Source organism: Schistocerca serialis, chromosome 1, assembly GCF_023864345.2.
Source record: "Schistocerca serialis cubense isolate TAMUIC-IGC-003099 chromosome 1, iqSchSeri2.2, whole genome shotgun sequence".
NCBI lineage: Eukaryota > Metazoa > Arthropoda > Insecta > Orthoptera > Acrididae > Schistocerca > Schistocerca serialis.
Genome location: NC_064638.1, coordinates 185,133,329 through 185,155,799, shown reverse-complemented (window position 1 = coordinate 185,155,799; position 22,471 = coordinate 185,133,329). Strand labels below are relative to the sequence as shown.

The following is a 22,471-nucleotide window of genomic DNA, read 5'->3' as shown; positions in this document are numbered from 1 at the left end:
CCAGTGACTAGCCATTTATGGCATTATTTAAAACGTTACCGGCATATATTTTTTTTATATACACATGTAAAAAAATGTTTCGCATCACCACGGTTCCTAGAGTTCCGGAACCTGTACCGAAAATTGTAATAGTGATCAACATAAACAACAGTTCCGCCCTTTTTATTGCTCATGAAAACCACACACTGCATGTTGTACCACCACACAGCGAGATCTTCAGAGGTGGTGGTCCACACTGCTGTACAAACCTCTAATACCCAGTAGCACGTCCGCTTGCATTGATTCTTGCCAGTATTCGTCGTGGCATACTATCTGCATGTTCATCAAGGCATTGTTGGTCCAGATTGTCCCACTCCCCCAGGTCTATAAACAGCCCTTTTCAATCAAGTCCAGGCACGCTGGACTGGAGTTCATGTCTGGAGAAGATGCTGGCCCCTCTAGTCAAGTGATGTCGTCATTCTGAAGGAAGTCATTCACAAGATGTGCACGATGGGACCGCGAATTGTTCAAATGGTTCAAATGGCTCTGAGCACTATGGAACTTAACATCTGTGGTCATCAGTCCCCTAGAACCTAGAACTACTTAAACCTAACTAACCTAAGGACATCACACACATTCATGCCCGAGGCAGGATTCGAACCTGCGACCGTAGCAGTCGCACGGTTCCGGACTGAGCGCCTTAACCGCGAGACCACCGCGGCCGGCCGGACCGCGAATTGTCGTCCATGAAGAAGAATGCCTCGCCAATATGCTGCCGATATGGTTACACTATCTGTTGGAGGATGGCATTCATGTATCGTACAACCGTTACGGCGCCTTCCATGACCATCAGCGGCGTACGTCGGTCCCACATAATGCCACCCCAAAACAGCGGGAAACCTCCACCTTGCTGTAATCACTGATCCGTGTGTCTAAGGCTCTCAACCAGACCGGAATGCCTCCAAACACGTATCCAACGATTGTCTGGTTGAAGGCATAGGCGACACTCTCAGGTAAAGAAAACTTGATGCCAATCCAGGGTGGTCCATTCGACCTGTTGTTGGGCCGATTTGTACTGCTCTGCATGGTGTCGTGTTACAAAGATGAACCTCGCCGGGGACGTCGGGAGTGAAGTTGCGCATAGTTAGGAGGTCGTGTTACCACTCTGAGGCTGCGCGAAAAGCATTATTCAACATGGTGGCGTTGCTGTCAGGGTTCCTCCGAGCCGTAATGCGTAGGTAGCGGTCATCCACTGTAGTACTAGTCCTTGGGCGACATGAGCATGTCATCGGCAGTTCCTGTCTCCCTGTGCCAGGAAGGGCTCACACAAGGGAAGTGTTCGGACATGGAGGAGATAAACTAACAACGCGGAGGCGATGGTACAGCGGTATAGACCGTCTAGGCATGGTTGATATGCAGACAACACGTGTCGTGTATCTCCTTTCTGGTGGAATGACTGGAACTGCTCGGCTGTCGGACCGCCTCCGTCTAACATGCGCTGCATGGTCTTGTACATCTTTGGGCTGGTTTAGTGACATCTCTGAACAGTCAAAGAGACACTGCGCCGCTGACTGTCTGTGATACAACATCCAATCTTCAGGAGTTTTGGGAATAGGGTGTAATGCAAACCTTTTTTGATGTGTGTGCCTTAAATCATAGCACACGATAAGAAATACCATTATTGTATACGAAATCATAGATTTTCTTGTAGGTATACTGTATGTATATTAATTTCAACCATTAACTTTTCCTAGTTGTGTGTTCGCGCTAGTTAACATGGATCTTTCTGTTGGCTGACCGTATCAGCTCTCCTGTGCTATGAATATCTGATATCATTGGCTGGCAACGTGAGGTGACCTGAGCTGTTCTTGGCTGGCAAAAGTGCACCGCACAGCGCTATTTAAATTTCAGTGCTGCTGAGACTACCGAGTTGTATTTAGTGGAATTCGTATTTCTACTTTCGTAATATGAAATTATGTAGTGAACACATTGCCGCACATCTAAGATGTTTCCAAAAGGTATAGTTTTGTGGTGGTTTTCGTTTCCTACATCACTGTGAAGGTTTACGCCGGCTTATGAAAACTATACCATTTAAAGAATTGTAAGTTTCACAGCTCCAGGGGGGCAGTATATTGTGACATAACACGAAGAATATGTAGTTTCGCCCATGAGGGCGTGTATTTTCACCTGAGATTTGTTTTCTTCTTCTTGTATACAGCATGTAAGCGATAAATTAAATGAGTAGGAACTTATTTAATTTTCTCCAAATTGTAAATCTAACAGTTAAATTCCTTTTAATAAAACTACTCATTGTTTTAACCCTTTCCCTAACACTGACACCAATTTGAGACTTCAATGATGTTTAGTTTTACATAATTAAATCGGAATTTCTTGTAACTAACTTGCAAACACTTTGGACATGTGACAAAAATCGTCTTCAATATCTATGAGTCGAAAACGGTGAACAACGTAAATTAACAAACTGCATCAGTCGCCAAATGAATCCAAAGCAGTGCAACAAGTAAATATTGATTGGTAACTAATTTATCGATCAAAATTGAATTACAAAAATCTTTCTTGCGGTAATATTAAATTGTCAGGTGTTCTCTACTTTTCAAAACGTCTCATCTTCAAAAGGAAACTACTTGCTCTGACCCGGAGCTCCTCAGCTAAGCCAACCGATTACCGCCACATCTCGTCCTAGACTCCGACTATCTCTCGCCGGTGCTGCTGTTCGGCCTACTTTGCGCTAAAGTCGTGCTAGACCGATGCATTACAAATACTGTCGACAAACAATTTTTGTAATTAAGGTTTCTTCGGTAATATAAGTGGCAGACGAAGTTTTTCTCCAAGATTGTCCTATAATACGAGTCAAATTCAGCTACGAAAACCTTCAGCCTCATAAAAAAATAGGTGGCTTTCTTAGGAGACTGTGAATTTTGAAAGGTTCATGTACTATTATTTCCAGTCATATACCGACCTAACGTCACCTTTTTTCCAATTTCTCAATTTCCTTCCATATCCTTGTCAGACACACACGCAAGTGCCATGAACAGATACTGCAGGCAGTTACACACACACGCACGCACACACACACACACACACACACACACACACACACACACACACACACACACACACACACACTGCGTGTGTGCGTGTGTGTGTGTGTGTGTGTGTGTGTGTGTGTGTGTGTGTGTGTGTGTGTAACTCCACATGAGCTGTATATGTTCCTTACAGGTTCTCTCGCAGTTATGCTTGTCTGGAATACCTGTTGCAGTGTGAATGCGAAGGTGCGCAACACCAGCCTAGCTACGCTCTCACACGCTTTCTATAGTAGCTCATTCTTTCGTTTGAATTTATTTCTACAGTCTGTTCTGAATCACAAAGGAGTTAAAATTAGTTTTCGAGTAAATCATACCAGTATCTTATCACTGATTAGTCGCAGTTACGAAAAATTGTCATATGTAATTTAAACATTGATACAAACATAAATTATCTAAAACTACGTAATACTGCTCTCATATTTTACTGCACGTAGTTGCATTTGTTGCGTTCTCGTAGACCATACATTGTCCTAGTTGCTCCTCCCAGGCGTCCACTCCATAATCAGGCTTTCTAGAACTACATCACTTAAACGTGTCAGCAAATATGTAACGTTCAGCGTCACATCAGTAAAGTAAGAGTCAAACACGGCTAAAATATTGCCGCTCTGACCGTAATTTGATATGTAATATATAATTACATAATCTCATTCTCTCAGTAGGTTATTATGTTAACAGCAATAGCTTTTGCGCTCAGGACGGGCACGTATTTATCTTAAAACAGTTATTTCGCTGCATTCAGTTGTTAGACGTTACTTCTGAGATCCTCCCTCAGTGCTGATTTTAAACTTACTGGCAAGTTATTGACTGCCTGCAATGCCCAATACGTGCTATAGATTAAACGTTGCTGGCCAGCCCGGCTATACAGAGTTTGTTATTACGAGGTGATTTCACAATTAGGCATGATGCAAATTTGTAGAAGTATGAATTTTAGGTAAGGAACCCTCGTCTGGAAACTACGGTTTGGAAAGGTACAAAGGAAAATCTGCTGAGGTTCCCTTTTAGCCTGGCGCAGCTGTCAAACTAAATGCTCCTCATTCACAACCCAATTAATGACGCACCGAAATCCTGCTGATTGCTCCGCAATACCCACACATAATTTGTAGCAACGCCCCAGTTAGCTTGATGTCAGACAGACCATAAATCGTAAGTCCACAGTACAGTAATAATGAATTCCATTTACCTGAGCAAGTTTGGCAAGCCTCTACATTTAAAATGTTGTCCAAAATACTGTTCCCCAGCGTCATGCAGGCACGGTATCGTCCCACGAAGTTCGGTCGTACCCGTCACAAAAACTCCGGTGTCGTTGAAACTGTGTGACAGGTAGCGAGAATTGTTGCTAGGAGGTCCCCTTATGTCTGGACAGGCGTCTTTTGCACAAGACTTTTGACATGGCGCCATAACAAGAATACAATTGTAGAGGGATCAGGTGAACACTCTGGCCACGAAACACAATCTGCTGTGACTATCCACTTTTCAGCGAGTGTTTGATCCAAATCTTCGTCAGTCCTCAGTCCAAAGTGAGGTGAGTCGCCGTCATATTGCAACAATATCTGTTGACGAACAGCAAGTGTGATACGGTGGAATAACCTTGGTAGAATGTCTGTGATGAACTCTGTATACGCTAGTGCATTTAAGCACGGAGAATGGAAAAACGGTCCTAGCACGTAATCACTGACTATGCCTGCCCATACGTTGACATAATGAGGGTTGATGGGTTTTGACAACTATGGCTAGCGATTCACATAGCTCCAAACGTAACTGTTGCCACTATTTGGCACACTCTGCTGAAATAGTTTTCGTCTTTGAAAAGCATAGTACATAAGCAGGAAAGTGGTTCTTGCAGCTGCTTATTATCGATCCTCACTCTTTAAATACGACAAGAAGTAAATATTCAACGCGTGCATATTCTGAGAATGGTTCGGATGTAACTGCTTGTCGTATACTCACCGCGCAATGCTCTGCGAAACACTCATTTCACGGGTGTTGATTGCTGGCATCTCATCTACTCGTGCAGGCACTCCATCCTCTTCGTGAAGTATCGATAGCAACGATGCCACGGCATATGTGCAAGTTCATAAGTTGGCACTACGAGACACATACGAAAGCGCCCCCTAGCAGGCGCTATGGAGCTCTACGTGCGTCGCTCCGAATTCAGCCCATTTCATTAAGCGCAGACGGCCTGGAAACATCGTATCAAATTCTGAATGTGTTGGCTTGCTGTTGAGACTTTGTACTACTTACGACGGGAATACAGTTTCGCATCTACGTGCTCCTCGTCGCAAAGTTATGTAACCATTTATTAACTTGGTTTTAGCCTCTAGTAAACATGTATAATTTTACACGCAGTACCGACGAGTTTTACCTTTTCTTGCTCGTACGCACTTCATTCATTCTGCCAACATTTGATTTCAGGAGCAGACCCACGCGCCGCTTTCCAGGCGGGATACGAAACTTCGTCTTCACCCTCGAGCATTGTGCTGCAGGACCAGTTGGCGTTATTCGGCTAAGTGAAACAGGTCAAGTTTCCAAGACCGTTAAAGTGACTGTACAGGATCATATATCCACAAATAAGACAACCTCTGCTGCTTCCATTTGCTGGTCTGTATACGAAAATTATATCTGCGAACTCTTTCACCGAGTGCAATTCCCTCTGTTTACTAGTGATCAACGCTAGTATTTCAACTTACACAATGCCCGTTCTGTTGTAGACTGCAATATGCTTTTACAATAGGACTGCTCATTTCAGCACAAATTACGTCATCGGCATTGCTTTAGTTGAGTTCTTATCCCGACATCTACACCTAGCTGGTGTTGCCTGCCTCACAATAACTGTAACAACAGGATTGTCAGAGGTATTCGAACGATTTTCGCTTATGATCTTTAACACAGTTTCCCGACCAGGATCCCTTATCTCCAATTGGTATATTTCCCTGAAAGTTTGTATTATCACCAAGAAACCACACTGTAAATCTCTATACTGCTGAGTGTCCTAGTCTGTTTCTTTAGAACGTTCTCAGGGCTGCTAGGCAACAAGATCGCTGCTTGTCCGTATGAAAACATTCCAGATGTACTTCCCATCTTCAAAGGAGATTTTTGCGATTATCACTCCTAAATCGCTTAAAGCGTAGTCTTCTACTATCAAATTTGTCACTTCTTTGTTTTTACTAAAACTGGTTTACTGTCATTATCAGATCCCGTCATACTTTGACTTCCCACGTCGCCATCGAACTTTCGAACTGACTGCCAATGTCAACGTCACTTGACAGCTCACAGAAACAGTAGTGCTAGCCGAGAGCTGGCGATTATGCTGAATACGCCCCCTACATTGTTTTACTCTCCTCAAAAATATTTAAGGCTCCAGCAGGTTTGTCAAATCTCAAGCGTAATCTTAAACTTCATTGAACACACTCGAACCTGCACACTAGTCAGAGTAAAAAGATGGATGTATCATGTACACTACTGGCCATTAAAAATACTACGCCATGAAGAAATTCAGATGACAAACTGGAATTCATTTGACAAATATGTTATACTAGAACTGACATCTGATTACATTTTCACGCAATTTAGGTGCATAGATCCTGAGAAATCAGTACCCAGAACAACCACCTCCGGCCGTAATAACGGCCTTGAATCGCCTGGGCATTGAGTCAGAGCTTGGATGGCGTGTACAGGTACAGCTGCCCATGGAGCTTCTACACGATACCACAGTTCATCAAGAGTAGTGACTGACGTGCTGTGGCGAACCAGTTGCTCGGCCACCATTGACCAGACGTTTTCAGTTGGTGAGAGATCTGGAGAATGTGCTCGCCAGGGCAGCAGCCGAACATCATCTGTATCCAGAAAGGCCCGTACAGGACCTGCACATGCGATCGTGCATTATCCCGCTGAAATGCAGGGTTTCGCAGGGATCGAATGACGAATAGAGCCACGGGTCGTAACACATCTGAAATGTAACGTCCACTGTTCAAAGGGCCGGCAATGTGAACAAGAGGTGACCGAGACGTGTTACCAATGGCACCCCATTCCATCACGGCGGGTGATACGCCAGTATGGTGTTGTCGAATACACGCTTCCAATGTGCGTTCACCACGATGTCGCCAAAACCAGATGCGACCATCATGATGCTGTAAACAGAACCTGGATTCATGCGAAAAAATGACGTTATGCCATTCGTGCACCCAGGTTCGTCGTTGAATACCCCATCGCAGGCGCTCTTGTCGGCTGCAGTTACCCTTGACGCTGCATCACAATGCTCTCCAAGCTGATAGTACATGCTGCTGCAAACGTCGTCGAACTGTTCGTGCAGGTGGTTGTCGTCTTGCAAACGTCCCCATGTGTTGACTCAGGGATCGAGACGTGGCTGCACGATCAGTTACAACCAGGGGGATACGATGCCTAACATCTCGACTGCTAGTGATACGAGGCCGTTGGGATCCAGCACGGCGTTCCGTATTACCCTCCTGGACCCACCGATTCCATAATATGCTAACAGTCATTGGATTTCGACCAACGCGAGCAGCAATGTCGCGATACGATAAACCGCAATCGCGATAGGCTACAATCCGACCTTTATTAAAGTCGGAAACATGATGGTACGCATTTCGCCTCCTTACACGAGGCATCACAACAACGTTTCACCAGGCAACGCCTGTCAACTGCTGTTTGTGTATGAGAAATCGGTTGGAAACTTTTCTCTTGTCAGCACGTTGTAGGTGTCGCCACCGGCGCCAACCTTGCTGTGATATGCAAATGATTAGCTTTTCAGAGCATTCACACATTATCTTCCTCTGGGTTAAATTTCGCGTTTCTTCGTAACGTTATGAGACTTTGTACGTGCGGGTAACGTTTTTGTTACTTAAATCATTCTTAACCTTGGGTTCGCATTACATTTTAGTATACGTCTTATTTTAACCTGCACCAAACCGTAGTTTCTGTAGAGATATGTAACAAGTGATAATTTGATTTAGTTTTGACACCTGAGTAGAGCTTCATGCATCAATTTTAAAGTGTTCAGCCATTTAGCTCCCTTACAAGAAACAGGTTAGTTATCCAAGTTCTCATTGAGTACCTCCAATGCTGATTATCGTTGCTGATATCTAGGTATTTGGACCTATGTAGTTTCACGCAGTCGACAAAAGCTTCATAGCTTAACTGGACATCTTGGGTGACGATTGGAACTCGTTGCGTTGGCGACGACGGGACATTGTGACATATGCTGTTTGGAAGAGCTATGTCAATCTAGAGTGACAGCTTATCACTCCTGGAACATGCCCCAACCGAGAAAAACGTTACCACTACCTTCTATTGAAATGACTAATTACTGGGCCTGCGGTAGCGTTCTCGCTTCCCGTGCATGGGGTCCCAGGTTCGATTCACGGCGGGGATTTTTTTTCCTGCCTCGATGATGATGTATCGTCACCATCACCATCACCATCACCATCACCATCACCATCACCATCACCATCACCATCACCATCACCATCACCATCACCATCACCATCACCATCACCATCACCATCATCACCATCACCACCACCATCATCACCATCACCACCACCATCATCACCATCATCACCATCATCACCATCATCACCATCATCACCATCATCACCATCATCACCATCATCACCATCATCACCATCATCACCATCATCACCATCATCACCATCATCACCATCATCACCATCATCACCATCATCACCATCATCACCATCATCACCATCATCACCATCATCACCATCATCACCATCATCACCATCATCACCATCATCACCATCAACAACACCCTGTCATCTCATCATTCATCCCCATTAAGGTCGGAGGAAGGCAATGGCAAAGCACCTTCACTAGGACCTTGCCTAGTCAGGCACTGCGGGTCTCACACATCGTCCACTACAAATGTTCAAATGTGTGTGAAATCCTATGGGACTTTACTGCTAAGGTCATCAGTCCCTAAGCTTACACACTACTGAATCTTGTAAGAGGTCCATGATTAAGGAATTTGTTGTTAGCGCACTCGAGCAGATGTAATTTCGATGGATTGCTCACGCGCTACCTGCGATATGTAAGCTATAAGAGAATCTGAGACCAAAGAGCAGTGTTGACTCCAGCAGGAACTGTGTAGCAGTAGGAGTTAGTAGTTAGTAGTTGCTAGCGAGCAGTCGTGTGTATGGAGTTGGCTGGGCAGGTCGTGGGGAGCGATGGCGGAGCTTGAGAGTTGTTGTATAAGGTAAAAGCAGCCTCGCGCATATGTGGTGTTGTTATATCAAGTCCCATCTAAATGTGTCTAAAGAATTTCTTAATAATGATTGATTGTCAAAAGTTACTTTTTTATAAGAAAGATCATCTCAATTTAAAGAATTTACTAATTCCTCCAATCCCTGGTCATCCCTATTATTGCAAAGAAAAATCAGTTGTTCTTTTTATACATGACAAATCTATCGGCCAGCATTGCACTCGGCTGTGCCAGAAATTTTTTTATAGGAGCAGATATATATGCGTTATCCGGCGACCTTATTGAGGTAAGAATTTTCTATTTATTCAGAATGATCTTTAAGGACCATGACGCAGCACTGCTGACGTCCTAAATTTACCAGTTTAATCTCTGAATAAAATTATGGCTCACTTATAACCTTTCAATAATTGACTGTGAATTTAGTCACATTGTATTATTGATAGGTTTCGGAACTTATCTGTTGGGCACTGAATGTGAATTATAGATTTATATTATTTACTGTTGGGAGGTTATTAAATAAAGATCTTTGGGAGGTTACTGTTATATCCTAGCCAGTAATGCCACCCGAGCCCGCTGCCAAAAGGTTGGCAGCATCAAAGTCCGGACGCCGTCCGCATAAGCAGCGCCAGCGATACAGGAAATCGCCGCAAGTCTGCGCGCGCCACCGCTGGCTTCTGGCTTCTGGCTTCTTAAGCGCTGGAGTCGCGAGCGCTAGGACAGTTCTGGATTCGCCGCTCAGTTGTATACTCGCCACCGAATTGTGTACTTGCTAGTCAGTTGTGTGTTCATCGCAGCAGAGTAGTTGTTTGTCGTCAGCCGACGCTGACCTAGCCGCTCCGACTCGAACTAGACAGATTTCTGTAGACACGGAGTTCACGACCTTGTTTCTGTATCTTCGTTAATAAAGAAAAGTACCGACTTTTAATTAATCAGAGTGTTTGGGTTTTCATCTTTCTGTTCACTGTTCCAGCGGACCGGTCGGCCCGCTATTAAAGGTGTGGCGGTGACTTCGTAAGCCGTTTCTACAGCGAATTGTTTGTCGCTACGAACACCGCCACAAAAGTTACAACCTCAATTATCCCAAGGACAAATACATACACACACACACACACACACACACACACACACACACACACACACACACACACACACACACACACACACACACACACACACACACACACACACACACGCCCGCGAGAGGACTCGAACCTCCGAGAAGCGTAGTGGACGACCGGCTGAGTATGGGACCTCGGTATCATCATACTGACAAAATATGTTCCTGTCGGCTGTACGTATTTCCCATTCTCGACCTTGAACAGAAGCAGTTTGTTTCTCTAATGCCGAACTCCTATCGTGACCAGTTCAAGTAGTCTATGGTCCGTGACACTAGACCCCACCGAGTCGACCAGCACTCAGACAGGTCTGCCGCCGTTAAGATATTCAGGCATCTACGCAACAACTGTCGTTTAGGACGAATTTCATCTATGACGGCCTCACATTCAAAGATGATCGATTCGCTCACTTTTGCTGAAATCGGCCGCTAGGCGAGCAGCTGGTACCTCAGTACAGCGACGAGGAAAGGGTATAGCGGATTGCGCAACAACGTCGTCTCTCAGCTAGAGTACAAAGGTATGCAGTGTTTTGCTTATAAGATGTTTGAGAAGTGTCGTCAACACATATGCAGTTCTACTGATTTAGTACCTCACGTAAGCTTATCTGCGAAATTACTGGTCAATTTTGATGTTCTCTCGTTCATCCCCATGGCAACCAACAATTTTCGTCATGATTCTGATGGGCAAGCACTTGTCTCAGTTGGTTTTGAATCTACGATACTTTGGCATTGACCTGTCAAATTCTTTCATTAGTGCTTTTATCTTAAATTGCATTTAGAATAATTTGTAGCATCCAGCGATGCTAGTATTTTTGCAGACACGTTTCGCTTTCGTCGCTAAGAATATCTACGTCTAGAAAGTCTCCTCGGATTTTAACAGGGACAGTGGGTTTCGTCTTAGCAGGACGTGGAATCCTTTTCTATTCCGCTTCAAAACAGAACGTTCTACGGTGCGGCCAGTCCGAGTTTTCGAATATCGTCCCTGAGTGCGATATATTGTTGCCGCCAGTGTTCTACTAAGGTAGGCGCCAACTGTCCAGTCATGGAGGGCAGCAACGGTAGTGGGCGGCTCATCCGCCGTGTACGGTACGGTGGGCTATACATGACGTCGATTTGCAGCCTGGCGTCAGTTCTCAGCGGGACTCTTCAGCAGAGGCAGCATTCTCATAAAGATGGCGATCAGTTGAACCACAGAAATATCGAATCGAGTTGATTTTAGGATCCGGCGAAAACCCGAAGATAATTTCAAGACTCATTATGCCGGGAAGGCCTACAAAGTCGCGTATCTCCGTCTAGCTGTTACGAAGTGTCACTTGAAAACTTATTTCATCATTAACTTTGTATATCTTATTTAAATAATGGATACAGCATTGGTTGAGTCCCGAAAAAATATCCTAGCCCTCACTTTCATTGAAAGTGTACTGCAATATAGTCCATAACAACTCGATAACGTACTCGTTTCATTTATCTCGCACAGAAAGGTGGGAAACTTTGTCTCTTTACTAGACTTAAATAGAGCTTTCTAACCGGAAACGTCATTCATAACATTCCTCTGGAAGTAAACTGTGAAAGATCTTCAAAATTATTTTCGTTCACTTAGTAATAACTTTATCACAAATGGATATACAGCGCTGTGATAGAGCCACGTCTGAAACGTTAATAACGTAGTTAACTGAATATGACCTGTTCGTGGCTAGATCTGAACAGGAAATGAATACATATTTTAATTCATTTCGATTCAAAACTGTAGAAACCATTTGTCTTCATTATTAATGCGGAGTCGGGCCAGTCGGTTAAAGAATTCTTCATAGGAAAACGGTCGTGCTTTTACGCCAATGTAAAACAGAAAGCCCGACAGCGTAACGAGAGGAAGACTGGTGCCTCTGTCGTGTATGAGGCGGAACTATGGGCCTCACCGAAAAAGGGTTACCCGGCTGAGTCACGCAATTTGACTCTTAGTATGATCACGAGGTGTGGCCATTAACCGCAGGCGTTTATCACGTAGGCTAAAGTGGCGATCAATGAACTATACTTTACGGGATGTATCTGGAACATCTTAGGTGATTAGAAAGTTAGTAGACAGGAATACAATTAAATATTTATCTATAATTCAGCATCAGCGGTGAACGTCGATTTTGAATATGTATAATAATATTTACAAGCGCAGTTAGAGACTGAAACAGTCAGAATGGTAAAGAAGTATTCGCATTTCACACACAGACATCAATTGTCAATGCATAAACTGTATGTGGTGCCTGGCTAGGTCGTAGCTACTGACTTAGCTGAAGGCTGTGCTAACTAGCGTCTCGGCCAGTTATAGCTTCAGAGATCTCATGTGCAAAGTACACCAGCTTGTCTCGTAAGACCAGCTGAGTAGCGGCGCTCGGTCTGCTAGCGTCGACAGTGGCGACTCGCGGGTCCGATGTGTACTGACGGACCGAGGCCGATTTGAAGCCTATAACCTAGCAAGTGTATTGCCTTGCGGTGACACCACACGTCCCACCACTGCCACGCTACACACTCATACTACAAGAATGTATGTCCTTTTTCCTGTTTCATAGTAAAACTTACAATACAAAACATACAAACTGTTTCAATTTTAAAAGTTATAAAATTTACAGCTACTTACAGTCCATACGTCGAGTGGCGGAGACTGACAGATAGTGCAGTTTTGAAGTTACTGTATCAGCAAAATAAACATGGTCGTTTTTTTATTTTTAGACGTGCTAATGCGACGCAAGAATGTCTGTCAAGTCATAGTGTATCAGACCCAGATAATATGCCAGTGGAATTGACACATGAAGAAAATATGCGTCTGCGGAATGGTTATGCATATCATCAAACGCACAGGGCTTACGTACGTATTAACGATAGAACCAAACACGCACTCAGGGTAACAGTTTGTCACATATCGAGAATCTTTATCCTCATGTTTACCATTTTGTAATGTGCACTTTTGTCTTTCAGCGAAAGTACCTGCACTTTACAGGATCGGTCAAAGATGACTTGGTGCTGCGTGATGTGTGGTTTTAGACAACAAAGTTGAGTGCTGAAAACCGCATCAGTGACGAATCTGGAGCGCATTGTGGAGCATATGCGAGCCCGCCCGGGTTAACGCACGGCTTTCCGGGCGGGAAGGAGCGCCTGGTCCCCGGCACGTATCCGCCCAGCGGATTTGTGTCGAGGTCCTGTGAACCGTCTAGTTGTGGACGGTTTTTAGGCGGTTTTCCATCTGCCTCGGAGAATGCTGGCTGGTTCCCCTTATTCCGCCTCAGTTACACTATGTCGGCGATTGCTCCAGAAACAAGTTCTCCACGTACGCGTACACACCATTACTCTACCACGCAAACATAGAGGTTACACTCGTCTGGTGTGAGACGTTTCCTGGGTTCGGTGTGGGGCGGCGGTTTGGTGAAGTGGACTGCGGTAGTCGTCGTGGGGTTGTGGACCATTGCGACTGCTGCGGCGACGGAGCCTCTCCGTCGTTTCTAGGTCCCAGGTTAAAATATAACGCAATACAATACAATGCAATACACTACAATGCAATACACTACAATGGAGCATATGCTTAATACCAGTCTCTGCAAAAGCGTGTTTTCTGGTTTGGCAGAGCACACAATTTTCACCATTTTATTGACTACAGTCAATCGAAACTATGTCCAAAACAGTTATCAAATGGGACTGAATGATGAAGTGCGATTGTCTGACGTGAACGGTAGTTTTCAGATGGACGTAAGATGAAATCTTGTACGTCAGAAACTTATGCTAGTCGACTTGCAGAATAATAATTATCGATCTGATACCGAAAATAAAAACTTTTTTTTCAATGTTGTTAATCTGTCCGTTCACATATGGAATCAATATTAGGTGAGAGAGTAATTTGTCCTCTCTCAATGTGTTTTTCGCATACATAAAATTATTAAAGGTTTTATTACAACCTGATAGACGTTGAGTGATACTTCACAAAGATAACGGCCTGAGCAGAAGTTGATGGAACCTGGTAGGGGGCTAAAAGCACGAGTTATTTTTATGATTCTTACCACGTAGGAGCGGCTTGTCGGGAGTTGAAAGCATTGGCGGCGAGCCCTTGCCTTAGTAAATCTTGCTGGACAGGCCCACAGCCGTACAGGGCAGAAAGGGCTCCTGCAGAACAATACCGCAATACCTGCCATGGCGCCAGCGGAAGCCTGGGCAGGGGCGGCAGTCTGAAGGAACACGTCTACCCAGTCCAGTCGTAAAGCGGGCATTGTGTGCAGAGCCACGTGTAATAAAAATTCGTGTTCGCTCATACTGCAAGAAGGTTAGTGAGCCGCTCCCCTCGGCCACGCCTGTTGTTGTATCTTTATTACATCTCTAAACGTTTCGCAGATGCTGGAATTTTTTATACCTCATAGCTACGACTAACAAGCGCCAAGGCATAGCCGATTTCGATACGTATCTTTCGCTTGTTGCCGCGGGAAGTGACACGACTTCGGAGAAAATCATCTCTTCCCTCTCTATGGAAACTTATAAAAAGAAAACCACCAATTACAGGCTTTTTTGTTTTTGGTTTTTTAGCTACGCAGGTTTCTTAACTCATGGTTCTAGAGACGCTACATCTTCCCTCCCACAAGACAGCACAAAATTATGTGGAACCAGGGCATGTCATTGGTTCAAGATAGGGTGAAGACTGAGTCGTTCGTTACTTTGCGGAATTTTTCTGGAAAGGTGCGAAACACTGGGATGCGGACGTTGACCAGAAGCCCCTTACAAGAGCAAAGCTCTGCCATGTGTGGTTGGTACTTGGGACCTGTCCTGAGACTGAATTCACCATAGGCTCCCCAGTCTGATACACTCGCAAGTGAAGTTGTTACTGTAGCCAGAGATGTTTGAAGACACAGTGTCGGTACTCATTTGCCGAGGGCAAATTTTTTTTTTTTTTTGTAAACCAAAAACAAATGGCTCTGAGCACTATGGAACTTAACTTATGAGGTCATCAGTCACCTAGAAATTAGGTTAGTTAGGTTTAAGTAGTTATAAGGACATCACACACATCCGTGCATGAGGCAGGATTCGAACCTGCGACCGTAGCGGTCGCGCGGTTCCAGACTGTCGTGCCTAGAACCGCTCTGTCACCCAGGCCGGCAGGAAGAAGAAGAAAGAGACAAATTAGTCATAAAAACGGTCACAGACGGTATAGAGGGCGTCAAGAAAGAGTTCGTAGGAAACCAAGAAGAACTAGAGAATGTGAAATAAACGACAGCAGAAACGCACGAGGTCGCAGACCAAACGAAGCACGATGCCAAAACAACGCGATTGGTGGCGCAAGTAGCACGAAAGGACGTATCAGTGGCCAAAGAAAGAGTTACACTGGAAAGAACCGAGGTGTGTAAGACAAGGCACTTGCAACTCTCCAAAACCAAGACCGAAAAAAATAAAGTTCAAGAAATGTATGGAAAAAGTGTGAGTGCGAAGCGAATCGAACACACAGAAACAAAACAGGACGACATCTCTGAAGTTAAAGATCAACAGACCCGAGTCGCCGCACAACAAAACGAGTTGGCAAAGGACGTTCGGCAGGGACATGAGCGGGTCGCACAGGCGCAAACACAATCTCGTCAGGTAGAGCGCCATCGACAGCGTCACAGAAGAGAAGAAAATGTTTTGCGACTCTCCGAACCGCTATATGAGGACACACCCCTTGCACATGGGAAATATACTCCTATTACGCGTTTCATCGCGTCAGAACACGCTACTTCGGTAACACGTAGATGTCAGAGACCGAACCGGAAAAAAATTATGACCCCCGTAGACGTGCACAAATATTATTACGTGAATCTGACAACACGAGAGGATACCATAACAGTGCACGAGGATCGTTTGGGCACGGATACGTAGAATCACGCGCTGCAAACGAGAGGTAAAATTAGTACGGCGGATACGTCGAACCTTTCGACCACGAATTTTCAAGTCTGCAAGGAGGCAAACAACGCATTCCATTAATAGACCTAAATGGCACAGTACGATCACGTGCTAGCAAAATCTTGGCCACTGAAGTGCAAGCTCCAGTTCATCGGTTGTTTCTTAGACGGGCCGATTGCAGATCACATTCGCGGAGCTGCGGAGAGTTGCCGCTCCTACCGAGAGTTTAAGGACGCATTTCTTAGCAGAAACTGGTCGCAAGACGCACAGGAAAGGTTAAAACAGGCGATCATGTTAGGAAAGGACTTAGGACTGCGGAATGCTACGCTTCTGTCAAATTCTTTGAATCTCCGGTCAAGAAAAACCGATTCTTGCATAAACCGTACAGTCCCAAGGAAATTCCAAGGCACTGCTACATTAAATTACCTTTACGTTCCCATCAAATGCTCATCGGTAGTTGTAGTGATTCAATCGAAGCTTTGAAGAGTGCGCTGTACGAACTGAATTACGTGAATGACATTCATTATTTAAACTTCTTTCCCTCGTGTTTAGATCGTAACTGGCCAGATTCGCTCGAGAGGAATGACGGTAGACGAAATGGGGGAAAACATCGATCGAATTGAAACAAAAGTTCAAACTTTAATTGGAATGACCAGCCATCAAGGGAAACTAGAAGATGACGAGGAAATTTTAATCATAACAGCAACAACAACTACTACTTCTACTACCGACGAAACAGAAACTGGAGAGAACAACAGAACTCGAACCATGATCAACAGGAGTCTATGGACCAAAAGCAAAGCAATAGCAAGACATACATGGGTCGAGGTCAATGGAATGACCAACATAGCGAATATGTGGAATTGAAGCAACTTACCCCATCGCATGGATCACGCAGGCAAAATTCAAACAGGAACTAATACAGAACCGTTGCGGACTCGGCTCAAAACATCGCTCATTCAGATAGTTTCTGCGGAAATGTTAACTTGTTAGAGTACGAAGATACAAAAGAACTGATAAAGAGGAGATCATGACACAACCGGATTAACACCCCATAATTCAAATCACAGTCGGAAGGTCAATCCAACTGGGGTTTTGGACACTGCAAGCCGAGTGACGGGGATATCGGATTCGGCATACAAGAAATGCGCAGCGAATCATTCTTGACCAGCACTCGCGCTGGAGAGAACCAAAATCACCGGCGCTCTGAGAGGGAAGCATACAGAAATGCAGTTACAAACTAGGTTGACGTTCAGATGCGAAGGGCACACCTTAGAAGCTAACATTCTGGTCGTCCCTTCTTTGGCAATTCAATTCAGGTAATATTTGACATGGATTTCCTAAATCAACAACTGGCCGTATTGGACGTAGGGCGAGGAGAACTGACTTCACATAAAGACCACGCCATGAAGATTTCCTTCGTCGACCACGCAATATGTGCGCGAATCTCTGCCGTATGCGTCAATCTAAACTACACAGAAAAAAAGACAGGAAAAAAATTAATAGTGGCACCATGAGTGTAGCTGCAACACCCAACATGCCGAGCAAATTCGACGAGATATGGCGCGATGCTATTGACCACATGCAAGGGAATTTAGTAAACATCCCGACACAGGAGAAAGAAGAACTAGAAGGAATATTAAAGGAAAACGCAGATAAAATTTAAGATTGCTCCCGTTTTCGGTAGAAAGTTATGTATACGTTACGGGTACGGGAACACACTAAATTCTTCGTGCCTCCCTCCCAAATCCCACACGCCTACAAGCAGAATATTTTCTCGAGATCAAAAGGATACTTGATGACGACATCATTGAACTAGCAAGCTCCACGTACCACAACCCACTCACAGTGGTAGAGAAGGCTGACGGCTCGAACCGTTTCGTGCTGGATTCGCGCCAAATCAATACAATCATTGAGCCAGAGACAGATCCTCGGCAAAAGCAAGAGGAACGCCTGCAAAATTTCCATGGTGTTACGGTTTTGTTGTCCAGTTTCTGGCAAATTATGCTCCACCCAGACTGCAGTAAACATCCGGCGTTCCTTGCAATCGGGGAATGCTATCGATTTAAACGTCTACCATTCGGGCTAAACGTGTCTTCATCTTCCTTCAGCAGAGGACTCCATAGCATGTTAGAGGATTCCATTAAGCAAAGCATCACCGCCTACGTGGGCGACCTTTTGATAGCGGAACCGACGTGGAGAGGACACAATGCAATCCTTAGAGAAATCCTACAGTTCTTCAAAGAATGCGGCGTAAGTCCTGTATAGGAACATCACGAGTAAAATTCCTCGGACATTCCTTCCGCGGTAATCATACCAGACTCGGACAAAATAGAGGCAATTACGAAATTTGCCACGCCAACAACCAAGAAATAACTACGTGGCTTCCTTGGAATGGCAAATTTCGTCCATGTGAAGAAATTAGGGACACCACGGCTATGCCAGGTCACAGCAAACAAGACGCAGTGGGAATGCGACGACATGGAGGAAAATGAAGTCCAAGGCCTCAAAACCGCGCTGATTAATGCACCAATTCTTTCGCATCACAACCTAGAGGAGGACGTTCATGCCGTCAGACAGCTCCCACTTGGAAAATCACTACAGCAGTCTCCTCCTTGCTGATATTGTTGGAAACATGGTGCACAAAACCATTGCTTTTGGAAGCCGAGTCCTCAGTCACCGAATAATTTCTTTCACACTTGCTGAGTTAGAAGCTTTGGTGGTTGTTTCCGGTTTCTAAAAATTAATTTTTTTCTTGCATGGGAGAAAAAACAAGAGATACACCGACCACAAAGCCTTAGAATTCGTACTCACGGCGGAACCCCGAAACAAACGTCTAACGATATGGGCACTCTCACTCTAGGAGTATGTCCCACACATACCAATGAAAAATAACGTCACTGCGTATGTGCTGTCACGTTCACCTGTGGGGCTAGAAACCAGCGAGGCCAACCCATTGGAAGACGAACACTACAGCTTGTTCCATACGAAGGAGCTTGCATTTGAGAATTTGCAACGTCCCCTTTGAACAATTATACATGACTGTGCCGCGCTAAAAATATTGTGTGTCAGTTTAAGCACAATCTGAATTTCAAAAATCCCTACAAACATTAACCTATACCTTTCACAAATCACTTACCTCACCAAAAATCTCCGTTACTCGAACTACTGCAATACAGCGAGCGCCACTACTGCCAGCTAAATAAAAGATTCAAACTACTGAAGGCACTAACTACTAATAGACATAGTTAGCAAATGAAAGTTTTTGACAGACAACAAACAATGTATTTACCCCAATATTGTTCAAAAGTCACAATGTATATAGCAGTTCATGACATCCAGTCTTACAAATTTCAAAACTCCACCATCTCTCTCCCCACATCCACCGTGGAGTTTCACACGCTTCTACGTGTGCTTTCCTGATGCTTTTTTACTTCAGTGCCTGCAACGGTCCAGAATTATCTGCAAGTTTATCAATGTCCGGGGGCTCTTCGGAAGATGTTCAGAAGACGCGAGGATATTCGCCAGAATATCGCGTCTCCCCGCCTATTGAAAGGCCTATTTTCGCCAAGACATCGAAGGTAGGTTGAAGTCAGCACTAATTATAATTGTGTTACTGGGGTATGAATTTGATGAGACACTAAAGTATTCTTTGAACTATTCAGCAACTGAACTACCTGATTCGCGCGAGTGTGCGTGTGTAGGGGAAAGGGGGGGGGGGTGGTTGGAATCGGTAAAAGGGACCAATTATTATTTTATTCCAGTTTTCAAGTGTAGATATTTCCTGTGAGTTAGTGCAGGTAGAGATTACTTCAATTTCGCTACAAGATAAACTATTTGCAGAAGCAACAAACACTTCACCACCAATTGTATTTAACGAACCCTTTCTGGACACCTTTAGGTTCATTATAAAAATATTCGTTCAATTTATCACTGACTTTAGTAAGCTTTTGAGTTAATGCTTTCTATTAGCTGTGTTGGGCGAGAACCAGTCTGATTGAGTGCAGAACAAACAAAGGATGTGGGTGGACATAGCAACAGAGGCATAAAGAGGCCTAGACAGGCTAGCGAACCTAACTCACAATGAAATATTGGTAACAGTCATCTCTGTCAGTCAACCTAACAGCCGGCCGTTTGGCTAGCAGTTAAGTTCAGTTTGAGACAGTAAAAAGTTTAGTCGGTTAGTGTTTAAATAATACGAAAATATAAAACCCAACTAAAGTGAGTGACAGTTGGAGAGGAGAGGAGTAACGGATTCTCGGTACCGGAATCCCGCGAAAAATAAGGCAATAAACCAAGAGGAAACTGTGAGAAAGAGTGCAAAAGTCAACGAGCTGTTAAAAATTGTACACAGCCAGATGGAGTTGGAACTAACACGTGTCTGCGAAGATCAAGAGCTTAATAACGTGGTGAGCAGTGTCTAAAATAGAGCTGTGAGTGGTTTATCGGAGTCAGGCGTTTCCAATACTAGAAACGTTAATAATGATGTGGATACGATCACTGTCATCAGTTGCCTGAAATGTCGCATTCAAGGCAATTCAAGTTATTCAGTTTCTGACGACCCTGCGAACTGGATAATAAATTCAATATAGCAGTGATTACGTTATTCCATTTACGATGCCAAGTTCTTCGGATATGCATGAATATCCGAAGGAACAGCCACCTCTGGGACTATAACCGTTATGAACTACCTGAAATGTTTCCAGAACGAGATTTTCACTCTGTAGCGGAGTGTGCGCTGTTATGAAACTTCCTGGCAGATTAAAACTGTGTGTCGGAGCGAGACTCGAACTCGGGACCTTTGCCTTTCGCGGGCAAGTGCTCTACCACCGAGCTACCCAAGCACGACTCACGGCCCGTTTCATAACAGCGCACACTCCGCTGCAGAGTGAAAATCTCATTCTGGAAACATCCCCCAAGCTGTGGCTAAGCCATGTCTCCGCAATATCCTTACTTTCAGGAGTGTTAGTTCTGCAAGGTTTGCAGGAGAGCTTCTGTAAAGTTTGGAAGGTAGGAGACGAGATACTGGCAGAAGTAAAGCTGTGAGGACAGGGCGTGAGTCGTGCTTGGGTAGCTCGGTTGTAGAGCACTTGCCCGCGAAAGGCAAAGCTCCCGAGTTTGAGTCTCGGTCCGGCACACAGTTTTAATCTGCCAGGAAGTTTTACAAGAAATGTATTTGCAATTATATGGATAACCATTAGTTGTATAATGGACCCAAACACATGGTAGCCGACATAGGGAAGTTGGGTTCTGGCCTTGAGTCTTAACTAGTAGGAGAGTGCAGCACACTGTAGTCCCTTCCGTACTTTCCTTTTTGTGGGACTGTTTAATGACAAGGTGTACAGCAATAATCCTAAAACCAATGCTGAGCTGAAAACAGCCATTCAAGAGGTCATGCGGGTCATGCAGAATTTCGCTATTCGCCTGCGCCACAACATCGATGTGCTTGCCATCATTAGCGAACATGTCACAACCGACATACGAATATCTGTAGTGACGTTTACATGTTGAATGAAGTGTGTTCACTCAATAATTTGAGTTATATGAAAAAAAAACGTAAATTAGTTGCAATTATAACCATCCTGTACTTGACAGTGTACAAAATAAAGCTGAAGGACTTGTTTTGCGGAGGTGTATTGTAATGGTTGGTTGGTTTAAAAGAGGGAGAAAGGAACCAGACTAAGAGGTCATAGGTCCCTTATTCCTAATGAAACAATGCCGCAATTGTGAGAAGAAAACAGACGAGGCACATAACGCAAAGAAAGGAATGACCACAAGAACGAAGGAAAGGCAACGAACACTAAAAGGAACAAACGAGGACATGAGAAAAAGAGAGAGATGCAAGGAATACTTAGAAGAGAGTAAAACAAGTGAGCAGATTACAGTGGCTGGCCAACCACGAAAATAAAAAGGAAAAGCCAACCACCCTGCAAGACATTAAAACCTCCAACCGAAAAGCACTAGGGTGGAGGACACAGAGGGACAATGGACAGGTGCTAAAACACAGATCGAATAATAAAACCCACCATTACGGACAAACGTAATACCAAATCAGCCGCTGAGGCTTTGTCTGCTAAAATCAATTACAACTAGACCGACAACCGAAGATGAGGTAGCAGGGCAGCCAAAGAA

The 22,471-nt window shown here is 44.4% G+C and overlaps 1 protein-coding gene across 1 annotated transcript in view; it reads right to left on the bottom strand.

Moving 5' to 3' along the window:
* LOC126458659 (aspartate and glycine-rich protein-like) overlaps positions 1-22,471 on the bottom strand; it is a 56,542-nt gene that overhangs the window by 23,538 nt on the left and 10,533 nt on the right. Inside the window, exon 2 of the mRNA XM_050095814.1 lies at positions 8,509-8,875. Coding sequence (XP_049951771.1) covers positions 8,509-8,875 — 367 coding nt within the window. The remainder of the gene's footprint in view (positions 1-8,508; positions 8,876-22,471) is intronic.